The sequence below is a fragment of the Anarhichas minor genome, unplaced genomic scaffold (assembly GCF_050575085.1).
Source record: "Anarhichas minor isolate MPS153535 unplaced genomic scaffold, ASM5057508v1 ptg000017l, whole genome shotgun sequence".
In the NCBI taxonomy this organism is placed as follows: domain Eukaryota; kingdom Metazoa; phylum Chordata; class Actinopteri; order Perciformes; family Anarhichadidae; genus Anarhichas; species Anarhichas minor.
The window spans coordinates 4,477,149-4,490,695 of record NW_027466463.1 but is presented as its reverse complement, the minus strand read 5'-3'; the positions used below and the strand labels follow the sequence as shown (position 1 = coordinate 4,490,695).

The 13,547-nt window shown below is 42.6% G+C and overlaps 1 protein-coding gene across 3 annotated transcripts in view; it reads right to left on the bottom strand.

Annotated features, from left to right (window-relative positions):
• The window catches only part of LOC142951478 (uncharacterized), a 53,141-nt gene that overhangs the window by 25,146 nt on the left and 14,448 nt on the right, over positions 1–13,547 (bottom strand). For all 3 annotated transcript variants that reach the window (XM_076093031.1, XM_076093033.1, XM_076093032.1), the window contains exons 9-21: positions 12,214–12,474; positions 11,121–11,301; positions 10,842–11,008; positions 10,582–10,725; positions 10,257–10,435; positions 8,636–8,808; positions 8,241–8,465; positions 8,014–8,123; positions 6,227–6,442; positions 4,040–4,163; positions 3,762–3,960; positions 3,475–3,622; positions 1,818–1,995 (exon numbers count right to left, since the gene is read on the bottom strand). In XM_076093031.1, the coding sequence (XP_075949146.1) occupies positions 1,818–1,995; positions 3,475–3,622; positions 3,762–3,960; positions 4,040–4,163; positions 6,227–6,442; positions 8,014–8,123; positions 8,241–8,465; positions 8,636–8,808; positions 10,257–10,435; positions 10,582–10,725; positions 10,842–11,008; positions 11,121–11,301; positions 12,214–12,474 (2,305 nt within the window). The remainder of the gene's footprint in view (positions 1–1,817; positions 1,996–3,474; positions 3,623–3,761; positions 3,961–4,039; positions 4,164–6,226; positions 6,443–8,013; positions 8,124–8,240; positions 8,466–8,635; positions 8,809–10,256; positions 10,436–10,581; positions 10,726–10,841; positions 11,009–11,120; positions 11,302–12,213; positions 12,475–13,547) is intronic.

The window sequence follows — 13,547 nt, the reverse complement described above, 5'->3', positions numbered from 1 at the left end:
CCACCAGTCCTCATAAAAGGTGGCATATTTTCCCTTTACCAGACCACGTTAAAGTTGCAATAGATCACTTTTCAACTCCCCCACTAGTGTTACCAAGTGGTATTATTGTTGCCGTCGGTGACGCAAAGACAACCAGATTGCGTTCAGTATTTTCTCAGAGCTTTCTACTAGCAACTTATTCAGACCATCAGGGAAAAATCAACAAATATATTATATTGAAATTAGGGGTGCAACGGATCACAAACCTCACGGTTCGGTTCAGATCACGGTTCGGATCAGCAAAGAAAAGGAGAGGAGTCAAATATAATTTTGCTTTCCACTCATTAATTAAAGAACTTCAAGAACACTTAAAGCAAAGAACTTTGGGCTATAGTCTTACATAAAAACAAAATGAAATAAATAAATAAAACATTCAAGAATACTCAATTCTGTTAAGTTTAAGTGCAACATGAGGTATGTTGATATGGGATGTTGCTATTGGGCCTGTCTAGCTTCCACTCTGCTGCTTGGGTCTATGTTTACTTCCTGTCAGGTTATGTCATTCAAATACACTGCAATAATATTTACCATTACTGTGAAATAGTCTACAACTTTACATTTGTTTTAAAAAAAGATGAGAATATCTCCATTGTCTGGGGAGAGGGTAGACCTTTCTGTGGTGACTGAGATATTACTATTGGGCCTGTCTAGCTTCCACTCTGCTGCTTCTGTCAGTACCTGCACCATGAATCTCCCACTACATTGTGATGAAGTGAGCGGTCTTTTCCTTTTCATAGAGGAACGATCTTCATACTGAAGTGGGTGCGTGAGGGGATTTCTTAGCGTTGCTCAAGCACTTTAACCAGATTCTGAAATCCTTTGTTTTCCACACCGGAGTGCCCCCCGTCGCTGACAGACCGGGATGGTGAAAACAAAGGCGCTATCCGTTTGATTGCGCAATAGCTGACGCACTTCCTTTGTGATTTAAATGGAGCCTTCACTTTCCCGAGAAATCGTATTCGGTGGCAGACAAAATTGCACAGTGAAAGCGAGGCTTATATGGAGCTAATCTAAATCAGATTAGGGCTCTCGAATACATTTTTTTCACAATCCTTTTTTCAAAACCTTTATGAAACAACCTAAACTGTCCCCAAATGAGTGTGGAACGTCCCAATTTTAATATCTTTGTTTTCCTACACCATCATTAGTTAAAATCATTCAAAGTGACCTTAAACATGCATAAAACTTCAAAAATTATTTGTTTATAATTTATAAAAAACTGTTTTTAATATTTAAAAATAATTTATAATTTGCATTTTGATGTTAACAATGCAGCTAATTTCAATTATTTTTTGAGTAAATGATTTTGCATAGGACCCACTAAAACCCTGCTAGCTGGAGCATCTTTAAGCTAAGTTGAGGAGCTGCTGGACAAGATGCACGTGTCATGGGGAGAGGCAGAGCATGTTGCAGAGGACAAACTGCCATACAGAGATCTCATTGCAGCAGATTGGAAGGAGAGTGTAACAAAGTAGGTAGTTAACATGATTTGAACTGTTTTGAATACTCGTAGTTAACGAAACGTTATTGTCAGCTCACTCACTGTAAATGTCAGCTGCTGACTGGTTAGCTAGAGTTACCTGTAACGTTATCATTAACATCAAACAGTCTCACGTTACCTAGCTAACGTTACCATTGCAACGTTAGCTAGGTATTTTTCTTTTAATTCTCAACCCAAATTTGTCCCACGTTCCTATTTTTTTCATCCCAGGGACAACCTTCATTCAGCCTTGATTTAGATTTTCTAATCTCCTAGAAGGCATCATGTACATACTTACCTATGTAGCCATATTTGTGTTTGCCCTTGGTGCTGCAACCCACATCACAGATGGCCCTGATGTTCTTCTCCTGGAAGCCCGTCTCATTGTTGAGAACAGTGATGCTGTCTCTCTCCACCACAAAGGCCAGTGCTGGAACGACACCAACCTCTGATGGGTAACTGTTGTCATCAGCGTTCTGAAAAAAGGAAACAAAGAGGTTAAAAGGTCAGAATTAGACATATTTCAAATTAAACTATAAGACATGAAACTCTTGGGAGCCATCTTCAGAGTAAATAAAAAATCTCAAGTGTCTTTTTACTTTTACAGAATTTTAATTTTTTTTCTTCTCCCCGTTAATGGTTTTTTTGGCGGTGAGTTTTCCTGTACCAATGTGAGGGTCCTGGGACAGAGGATGTTGTATGTGTACATATTGTAAAGCCCTCTGTGGCAAATTTGTGATTTTGGGCAATACAAAATAAATTGAATTGAATCACACCTGATCATAATATAAAGGATGAAAACGTTCCAAAAACTTGATTCTTTAATCAGTAAGTAAAACATTTTTAGGCCCGGAGCCCACACAAAATGGCTACAGAGCCATTTAATACACTTCCGCAGGTTCTTTCATGTTTTCTCCACAAAAAATACATCATTTGACACAAGAACCACAACTTTTCCACAACCAACCTCTTCATCCATGAACCTAATGTCATGGAACTGGGCCTAGCATAGCACGGCCTTAGCTTAGCATAACAGGACACGGCTAAGCACAGCACTAGTTAACCTTTGCCATTGTACAGTATAAGTGTTTGATTTGGTTTAATGCTATTCACTGAGCTTTATTGTTGTGACCTCAGATAGACACAAGGTCTTGCATGCAACCAACCATCCTCTTTTCTAACCCCGTGCTATTATTCGACACAGATTCCGTACAGAAACTGTGAATTGGCCTTTTAAACAAAGCTATAAACTAGAGTGTTGTTCCAATATCGATAGCAGTATCGGCAATGCCTTCAATAAAATGCTGAATCGTGTATTGGCAAGTTGGCGAGTATACCCGTGGTCCAAAAGTGTTGAATGACAAGTATTGGTTTTCACAAAGTTTGCTGCTTCAGTGTTTTTAGATCTTTTTGTCCGATGTTACTATGGTATACTGAAGTATAATTACAAGCATTTCTTAAGAGTCAAAGACTTAATGTAATTGTCAAGTTTATGCACAGAGTCAATATCTTCTGTTATTTATTGTACTGTATAAATTGTGCATTTCCATACGTAATATTTTTTACTCTGTAAATCACTGCTGCTACAAACTAATTTCCCCCTGGGGATGAATAAAGTTTATATCTAAATACCGACCAGAATGAATGAGGAAAACTCCTGCGGTTAATAAAATGGTTTGCAGTCTATTAAAAGTGTTTTAAGAACTTAAAGTGTAATTCCCTCTGAAGCAAATTTGTGATTTATCCAACCTAAGCCTTTAGGATCATTAGGTACAGTAAAGTGCAACTTGGGGTTAGTGTCTTGCTTAAGGACACTTGCATGCAGACAGTAAGAGCCGATGTTTGAACCACTAACCGTGTTGTCAATGGACAACACGCTCTACCCACAGCCACCAATGGTCATAGAGGCATAAAGATTTAGTCATCTTTATGGGTGTAAATATTAGAGGATTCACCTGAATGAGTTCCAGGACAAAGTGTGTGTCTTTGCTGTAGAGTTCCGTAGAGAGGCGGTCTAAGCTGCGGCCCAGCCTGTCCTGATGGACCTGCATCAACTTCTGGCCTTCAGCGGTCAATTCCACACCAATACCAAACTCACTCTTCCTGTCAGGAAACAAATAAGGGACAGAAGAAGAAAGTATAGATCAACAATTCTTTGAAGGTGCCATATTTAGCAAAACTAAATCATAGAACTTCAGTGGACATTGCGTAGGTCATTGTAAAGGGTGGTATGAAAACAAACCTGATGTCCTCAATTATGGCTCTTTGGAGATCTGATGTGGATTGGCAGCTGGTAGAATCAGACATTTCTGACAGCTCCTCTTCCTGGCCTCCTTCAGCTTCACTGCTGACGTCTGATGTCTCTCCGTTAGGCAGTGCAGACAACTCATACAGCTCCTCTTCATCCTCTCCCTCAACTACTACGTCTTGCTCACCATTAACTAGAAGAAAACATTTAGTAATTAAAATAATCAAAGGAAAACTAGTAAGGTCCTTATTCAGTCTAAAATGAAAATTCACCTTGTTGTAGGCTCTGGTTGAGATGGGAGGAGGCAAAGCTGTCCATTGTGTTATTCTCAAGATACTCCTCTTCACTCATATTCAGAGCTGACAGACTGCTGCTCTCAGAATCTATCAAATCAGACTGAAGTCCAAAAAAAAATATTTAGAAGCTAAGCCAATAACATTAAAACATCTGTTTGTTTTGTTTTTCATTAAACATACAGTGTACACAAGATGCAGGGACAAGCAGATCAAACTATTAAATCCCTGATGACTTAAGATTACTGACTAAGGACAGGAATGCATAGTGCTTCCTTAATCACTTAGGCTTTGTCTCCAATCTGAATCCAGTACAGAATCTGAATCTGATTTCAGTATTAAATCTTCCTATTAAAACTGAATCCATTTGGGTTTAGTGTTCAACTTTCGAAGAAACCATCCATCCATTATCTTCCGCTTATCCACGGCCTGGTCTTGGGGGCAGCAGGCTTAGCAAGCTATTCCAGACGTCCATCTCCCCAGCAACATTTTCCAGCTCTTCCTGGGTCCCCCATATACAACATCTCTCCAGCATGTTCTGAGTCTACCCAGGGGCCTCTTACCAGTTGGATGTGCCCTGAGAGCCTCCAAAGACAGGGGTCTAGGAGGCCTCCTGATCAGATGCCCGTACCCCTAGCTCTACTCTGCTAATGAAGGTCATCTTGTCCGCTTGTATCCACAATGTCATTCTTTCGGTCACAACCCAAAGCTCATGACCATAGGTGAGGGGCAGAACGAAGATGGTCTCGTAAGTCAGCTTGGCCTTACAACAGTCCGATACGCTACATTTTACCCTCACTCGTGAACCAGACCCTGAGATTCTTGAGCTCCCTTACTTTGGGCAGTGATGGCGCAATCCACCGCTTTTTACTGGCAGAGATCCATGGCCTCACTTGGAGGTCCTGACTCTCATTCCGACCGGTTCACACTCAGCTGCAAGCCACACCAGTGCGTGCTGAAGGTCACGTTCTGAAGGAGCTAACTAAACTACATCATCTGAAAAGAGCAGAGACACAAATCTAAGGTCCCCAAACCAGACAACCGAGTATACGGACCCAGCTCTCACTTTGGCTCGTAGCTACAACCCGCCCCGTACTCCACATTCCCGCAGTAACCCCCACACACAGGTCGTAAGCCTTCTCTAACTCTATGTAGAATGGGTGGGCAAACTCCCATCACCCTTCCAACAGCACAGCAAGAGCAGAGAGCTGTTCCACTATTCCACAACCAGCACAGAATCCTCCTGGATCGGAGCCTCCTTTCTGGCACCTTAGAATAAACTTGCTTTGGGAGTCTGAGCAGTGTGATATCCCAATAATTGGAGCACACTCTCTGGCCCTTCTTTTAAAAATGGGAACCACCACCCCGGTCTGCCAATCCACAGGCATTGTCCCCGACCTCCATGCCACACTGAAGAGGCATCTCAGGGCAAGTCTCATATGCCCCCGGCACCCTGCCGTCAAGGAGCTTTTTGACAAACTCAGCAAGCTCTGCCAGGCATTTTGAACACAAATTAAAGTTATAAATAACAGCTCTTAAGACTCAGCTGAAATATGTAGGGCCAGAGGACAGAACTAGTTTGCGGTGGCGGCCTTATTAATGTTCACAACCTTCAGCTCATTTGTTTTGCTAAAGAGGCAGAGGATATGAAATGTTGATTGAGTATCTGGCACATGGAAATGACAGTAGCCCATTGGCTTTGGCACACATGATTTTTCACAAGTAACTTTCTCCAAATACTCTTAGGTCCTGATTCAGAACTATTCATCCGATAAGCTTAAATTATTAGTGTGATATGAATGAAAGTTGTACTGGAAGAATGCCAAGATTGTTTTAACGTATCACTCTGTGTTGTGGGAACCCCAAAACATTCCACTCGTTGTTGTGCTGTGGTGTCTTTGGCTGACTATAGACACCAGCTAAAGGGAGCACACAAGCCAGTAGGGCTGCCTCCGATAAGTCCATAAATCCACTAAATGCTCATTTTGGTCTTAGTCCACTAACATTTCTTTTGTGGATAGCCCTATAAACCAGACTTCAGCCAAGTTTCGTTTTGGCAAATCGTTAATCTACTCATGGAGTTAACGTTAATTGGAGACTTATTGTGACTCATTAAAAGCATAAAAAGTACTGTTTTTCAATTTTTTTTCTGACTTGTATTCTGACCTTGGCCTGTTCTACAGGTGCTGTGTACGTGGTACAATTTTGGCTCTGTGGTGGTTTCAGCTTTTTCTGGTAGTCTTTGACCCAGTCCGTGATGCCCAGGAGGATCCCCAGCCGATGCAGACAGTTCATGTGCCTCGGGTCTGACTGGGCCACAGTGATCAGGACCTGTTTTGTCTTGGCCTGGCCCAAGACACGAGAGAAAGGCTCCAGAAACACCTGGAAGTTTCAGGAATCATGTCAAAGATCAGGATTACCGAAAGTATGTTGTCATAATTGCAATAGCGACAATTATGTTGTGAAAGGAGTTAGCTTTAATCCTGTGTCTAATGTAAAGAGGAGAGTTTTAACACAAACTGCAGTAAGTAAAAAAACAGTTGACATGACAACCGTAAGACTGATAACCACCTCAGCAATTTAGGCGAGCAGATTAAATTGACAGGCTAAAGCTGCCCACTCGTTTTGTGTTTGTTTGTTAAAAGCTGTGCTCCATCTCGCACCACACTTCCACCACCAAGTCTGTCAGTCTCTACGTATATAGAAACATTTTGGCTGGGGGGCTGGCTCGCTCTGTGCCCAGATTGTAGCAAATCATCAGTTTCCCCCCTCGCTTCATAATGGCTCCCTCTAGGTCTGGCATGAGAAGAGTATTGTCTAATTTACGGATCTGTACCCACCTAATGGGTACCCACCTAAATAACCCATGCTTATTGTCAATTCATTTAATCCAGTGTTCAAAATGCATACAAATATGAGACAAACACCGTCAAATAGCAGAAGGTGGGTGTACCCACAGAAGAAGTTTTTGCCTCATTTGATCAGCTAGGATCTAAATTTGATATGCAGAGAGCACTATTTAAAATATATATATATTTTGAATTGCTTTTGGATCGGGCCCGTAACCACACAGGATCGTTTCCTGCAATCCCTGAAAAGCAGCCTATAAATTATTTATTCCCAACAGCTCCATCTCTCAAAGACACAATGTCTGTTTTATATATGAAACATTCATGTAAGCAGACGGCATCGGAGAGAGGCTGATCTGAGTGTACAATTTACAGATGATGGTCAGATAAACTCTCCTCATCAGTATATGCCAGACATGGCCTGATTCAATTCAAGATGGCACACAGACTTCATCTGTCTGAAGTCTGAAATCTCTGTATCCGGTTGATGAATAGATGTAGAAATGTAGAAAACTGACTGGTGACTGGTCCTCCATTTCTGATGCCCTATCCAAGATACTTGATAGACCAATCGATCTAACTCCTCTTACAGCCATTTTTGGTTGATCATCTTCCTGAGGAACAGTCAAATTGCATCGCTCATGTCACTCTTTTAGCCAGAAGACTCATTTTACGCAATTGAAAGCAGGCTACCCCTTCCTCCTTTCAACTTCGGATTAGAGATACACTACAGTTTTTGAAGCTGAAGGTAAGATTTGCTCTACGAGGACCTAATCTAAGCAGTGAATGGCAACCTTTCATAACATATAGACTTGAGCAGCTGTGAATTTGTTGTATTGTTCATTTGCTATAAAATGTATTTACCACACACACCTTGTCTATAATGTTTCTTAAATGAGAAAAATAATAAACAAAGTGAAGAAAGATCTGTTTGCTGAAGAATGTTTCCTACTTATACACTCTGAGTATCGACATATATAAAAAGAAAAAAACTATTTCTTGTTGAGCCTTCTTTAAGGAGCCAGGGGATTAACTTAACATGGTAAATGGTAAAACAAAAGCTATGTGATTAGATCCTGAACTCTCCAGTGTAGTGTGACTGACCTGCTTGAGAAGCGCCTGGCAGGTTCTAGTGGGGATTCGTGTCAAACATGCCAAGAGGAATTTGGCCACTCTAGTGTAACATGACACATCCTCTTCAGCCTGGGACAAATCTAAGGAACACAAATATTATATCAGTAATGATGACACACACATGCTGCACTCAAAATACAATGCATTATTCCAGCTTTAAACAAGGTGAACTTAAATCAGTCCTGATGCGTCACTACCTTCTTTAGCCACAGCTGCTGCCAGGGAGCTCTGCATGTGATTGGCCAGGAGGGCAGTGGGAGCATTGACGATCCCATCAGCAACTACCATGGACAGGAGGTGGCCGGCTGTGCCGACGGGGTCGAGGATCACAGTGGCACTGGAGAAATGCTTGTCACCTGTGTGTGTGGTGATCCTGAGGAGCAAACCTGGTGTCACCTCCAATGCTGCCAGGCCTGTATTTGCTGTTTTAGTAAATAAAAACAACCATATTTCCCCACAAAAACATTAAACATTTACTACATTTTTCTTCCATCAAATGGGCATGCTTGAGGAACACAGAGCAGAATTAAAATTTCACAGCGCAGGAAGAGGTGTAGTACATTTATCTAGAAATGATCCAGCCACATCCTACCTGCATTTCTTTCGATGAAATCTCTGAGGGAGCCATGAAGTGGTTTGAAGATCAGCTCCCATTGACTCCACTCACTTAAATCCTCCAGCAGAGGGCAGGAGAGCAAGCTGGCCAGGGCCTGGGCCTTGGACATCTCCCCTAGGCGCCCCACTGCCTCACCCCCACATTCTGCACTGTTCACAGGGGGGATGTGGGAGACAGGAGTACATAGATGAGGACAAAACTTTGGATGTTCAGTTATATGTTGGGGAGGCTGATAAATCGAATATTCTTGATGTATGCCTGGTCCAGGAAACTTCAAATACAAATTTTCACGAATTTTCTTTTAAGCTGCCAACAGAAGTGGGCGAGTGTGTGACGTATGAGGCGTGTGTTTTTGTATCTGGAGCAGGGAACAGGGAAAGAGCCTAGAGAGAGCGAAAGGAGTGAAGAGCCAAACCGAGATTACGCGTTGAGTTTGGAAACAGGAATAGAAGACGGCAGTCTCTACTTTAAAAAAAGAGTGTCAAACTAGACCCACGTTGTTCTGCGGTACATGTATATACTAGGAATTACTGTGAGGGACTGTAAGAACTGACATCAAAATAAAAGCCACCTTCCAGTGTACGAGATACACATTCATTCAGTCAGTCTGTCAACAATAAATAAATAAAAATTCATAAGTAGCCCAGGCCCTGACTCATCTTCAGTCTGACTTTGATGCTTTCCAATTATCACTCCTTAATCATAGACTACTTATAAATGCAGAACTGACAAAGAACATTGTTTTTTCCACCTCCACCAGTGACACTGACTTTCCTGCCATTAAAACTCTAAATGGCACTCACATTACTCTTGCTGAGTCATTCGAATTTGGCTGGACAGCAGAAACTCAAGATTCATATTCAACGTTTGACTCATCATGTAAAAATCAAACTAGGCTTCTAGTATAGAATTAAAGGATGTCCATCAACCTTCATGTCTGTCCTTGACCATGAAGATATTCTGTATCATCATGCTGCTTTTAAACCATGTGCATCAGAGTGCATTACGCTTTATTACAAATTTCAGACTCATCATTGTTCTCTCTTGGGGATGGTACTATATACGGTTTTATCGTGGATCGCAATAAAAAAATAGCTTTAGGACCTGATCGCTACGTTTTGATAAAGTCCCGACCTCAGATGTGCTGTTATTGGCTGGAGTCATACACACTGCCCAGAAACCAACACAGCAAAATAAGATTGAGATATTGATTGAGAGGGATTATTTTGTATGAACCTCTATATTGTTGTTTTTAGGAAAATGCTGCATCGTATAAAATACAGGAATTATCATGTAAGAAAAAACTGAATCCCAGCATTTCTTATATACCCTGTATTTATTCATGGAGACTTGTAATCACCTTTAAGATTGTTTGTTTTCCAAAAAAAAGGATTTTCACTCCTAAAAGATATATATCACATGCAATAACAATACTAGTTCCTTAATGAAAATTGTAAGGTGTAGCGATTGCTGTTTGTCTTAGAGCAACATATTTTGATGATTATCGGGATAATATCGTTAATCACAAATATTTAAACCAGGATAATCGTCCCATGCGTACCTCCCTATTTTGTCCGTCTGATAAAAAACTGCTAACCTCAATTTGCTGTGTTTGGCAAACAGGGCTGACTCGTAGTAGACCTGGCTCAGCCCTCCTCCAGCCAGCCCTCTCTGACGCTGGACCAGGCCAGCCAGCATTTGCAGAGTGCCGTAGCCGAGGTCCCGACTGTCCCGGACCCTGTAGTGGGCTCTCAGTGCTGTTTCAATGTGGGAGAGCTGGGAAAAGGAAGGTGAATGTTTAATGTTCCTGTCACCTGCTAGAACATTTATTATACTGGGAAACAGAGAAAATGAAGAGCTTTGTTGTAGTACTTAAAAGGTATATGTTTTAACAGCTGCGTGTGTGCCTTTAAATGACTCACTTCATCTGTATCAGTGGATGTTATGTCCCCACACTGTGTGATGAACTCAAACACATCTTGTCTGGTGGGTCTGAAACCACTACCAGTAAGTTCCATGCTGCCGCTGCCCAGAAGCAAAGTAGAGCCCAGTGTGTCCTGCAGCAGCTGCACACAACCACAGACAGGATGAATTAGAATCATATCCCTGAGGACAAAATCAGGAGATCTAACAGTCTGACAGTAAACAAAATAAAAGGCTTTTGAGATGAAAAAACTTGTACCTGAACGTGTTTAACCAGGAACTCCAGAAAGTTGCCCTGCTCTAAAGAGAGGAAATCTTTGACCTGGAAGTGTTTGGTCAACTTTCTCTCCAAAGAGGCCATGTGGGCCAAAGTGATGGCTGTGTTCTGAGAGGACAGGCTGTCTTTAAGGTACTGCTTCACTTTGGCTGAGAGACACAAAGAAATCATAGACTATCATAGTCTGGACCAGACACATCAAGAGGACATTATCAGATTAGTTCATATGTGGGGCAGAAACACTATATCCTGCATTAATACCTTCACTGGGGAGGGAGGTGGTGGGTTTGTCCTCACTCTTAGTTTGTTCTGTGGTGTTGGGTGCCTTGTCTTTGGGCACCAGGTCCAGTGGGACGGCCAGCGAGCCTCCACAGATGGCTAGCTGAAACAGAGCCTTTGCCAGCCGGTTACCTGACACCTGCAGAAGGAAGCTCTGGACGTGCTGGATTGGAAATTAAACAAAGGTATGTGTCACAGACATGGCATTACAAATGACTTTTGAGAAAAATATCACATCTGACCCACTAGAAGTGTGTAGTGGTGTCTGTATTTCTGTATTTTCTCTTTTCTTATTATTTAGCTATGTTCAAAACTCTTCTAGGTCAGCAAAGACAATTTGGATTCCTCGTGATGGTGTAACCTCCAGATAGGGGGATACACGAATGGATCATCATCCATCCATCTTCATGATTATTAAAAATGCCTACTATGTTTGATAAGTTGGATAAAGATAATTTCAGAACATGTACAAGTAGACGACTGTCATAAAGAGTTAACCCACAAATCTAATGTCGAGCCAGAATTTATTAGATAAAATGAACCTTTTATTTGAATTCCTTAACGATTAAGAAGAAAGAAGAAACACTTTATTGATCCACGAGGGCGATCACTTTCACTTTTACTTACACATTATACACACACACACACACACACAGGGTTGAAATACACACACATGCACAAACAAGAACTATGCAGATGAATTAATGGAGATGTCAGAGCGGGGGGGCTGGACAGGCAGTTGGAGGGTTCAGTGCCCTCGACAGTGACCCTCTGGTTCCCAAGCTAAGTCCCCACAGACTGAACTACTGCAGCAGGGTTAAGGATGACATTTTGTTGTTGAACTGGAGAGGAGCTCTGTAATTCTTTGTTATCCCCTCAAGGCTCATGGTGGGAGGCTTAGCAGAATTAACACCCAGCAGCTTAAAGTAGCAATTTAAGGACACAGAACCAACCAATGAGCTCCCAAAAGCCTCGACACAAAAACCCCACATTGCCACTGAGCCACCGTGTCTGATGCTGCTGAACAAGCATCAGATAAATTAACAGAATACACCTGTCAGTGTGTAGAACCCACCTTAGCCATCTTGGGACTGAACACCCCCTCTGCGTTTGAGAAGACTGCCAGCGACACCTCGGCTGCCGGCATGGAGGCGTAATGTCTCCTGAGGTCTAGGCTGCCTGTGGAGGAGAAGGAACCTGCTCCTTGCACCGGCTCCAACACGCTCTTTTTTATCTTTCTCAGCCGCTCGTAGGTTTCCTCCTCCAGCTCTTTCTGGATGAGCTCCCTGGCTTGCTCCATGATGGAGTGTTCACATCGACTCACCTTCAGTATGGTCTGAAGGGGACAGAGAAGGATTGTTAAACAAGCTGAGAGTTTCAAGTTTTATAAAAACAAAGCAGGGTTTATTGAAAGCCCGGCGGCCCGCTGTACCTAAGTGGACTCCCTGTCTGGCTTTAGCATTGGGAAAATGTCTCTATGTTTTTTGAACCAAAATGTGTTGTAGAAGTATCAAACTCCTTTAAGCAATAACTCAGTGCGCAGGTTGTGTGTGTAATGTTAGCGAGTGTGCGATCAAGAGAGCGAGAGCTTGTGTGTGGCAGTGAGAATGAAGTTAGCATAACACTATAGCTTTGAACGTAGCAGTGCTGTGTGTGTACAGTTCAGGCTATTGGTTGGTTAATAAATGCAGCAACTCCTTAAGACCCAAGCTAAGTTCCCATGTCTTCCTTGCCACTTGCTGATTAAAGTGACTGTGTGATTTTTTTTATGTAACTGAATAAGAGTACTGCTGTTGCAGGGATTTACTCAATCAGATATAGTGAAAAGGAAAATAACTGCAGAGTTTTAAAAAAAAAACGAGAAAAATCAATTTTCTTGGTGAAGAGGGAGCTGAGCCGGAAGGCAAAGCTCTCAATTTACCACTCAGTCTACATTCCTACCCTCACCCATGGTCACGAACTCTGGGTCGTGACCGAAAGGACAAGGTCGCGGCTACAAGCGGCCGAAATGAGCTTCCTCCGTAGGGTGGCCGGGCTCAGCCTTAGAGATAGGGTAAGGAGCTCGGTCATCAGGAGGGAGCTTGGAGTCGAGCCGCTACTCCTTCGCATCGAAAGGAGTCAGCTGAGGTGGTTCGGGCATCTAATTAGGATGCCTCCTGGACGCCTCCCACTGGAGGTTTTCCAGGCACGTCCAACTGGGAAGAGACCCCGGGGAAGACCCAGAACACGCTGGAGAGATTACATCTCCCAGCTGGCCTGGGAACACCTCGGGATCCCCCAGAATGAGCTGGAACATGTTGCCGGTGAGAGGGAGGTCTGGGTCGGCCTGCTTGGCCTGCTGCCACCGCGACCCGACCCCGGATAAGCGGTGGAAAATGGATGGATGGATGAATTAGAGACCATTTTGCT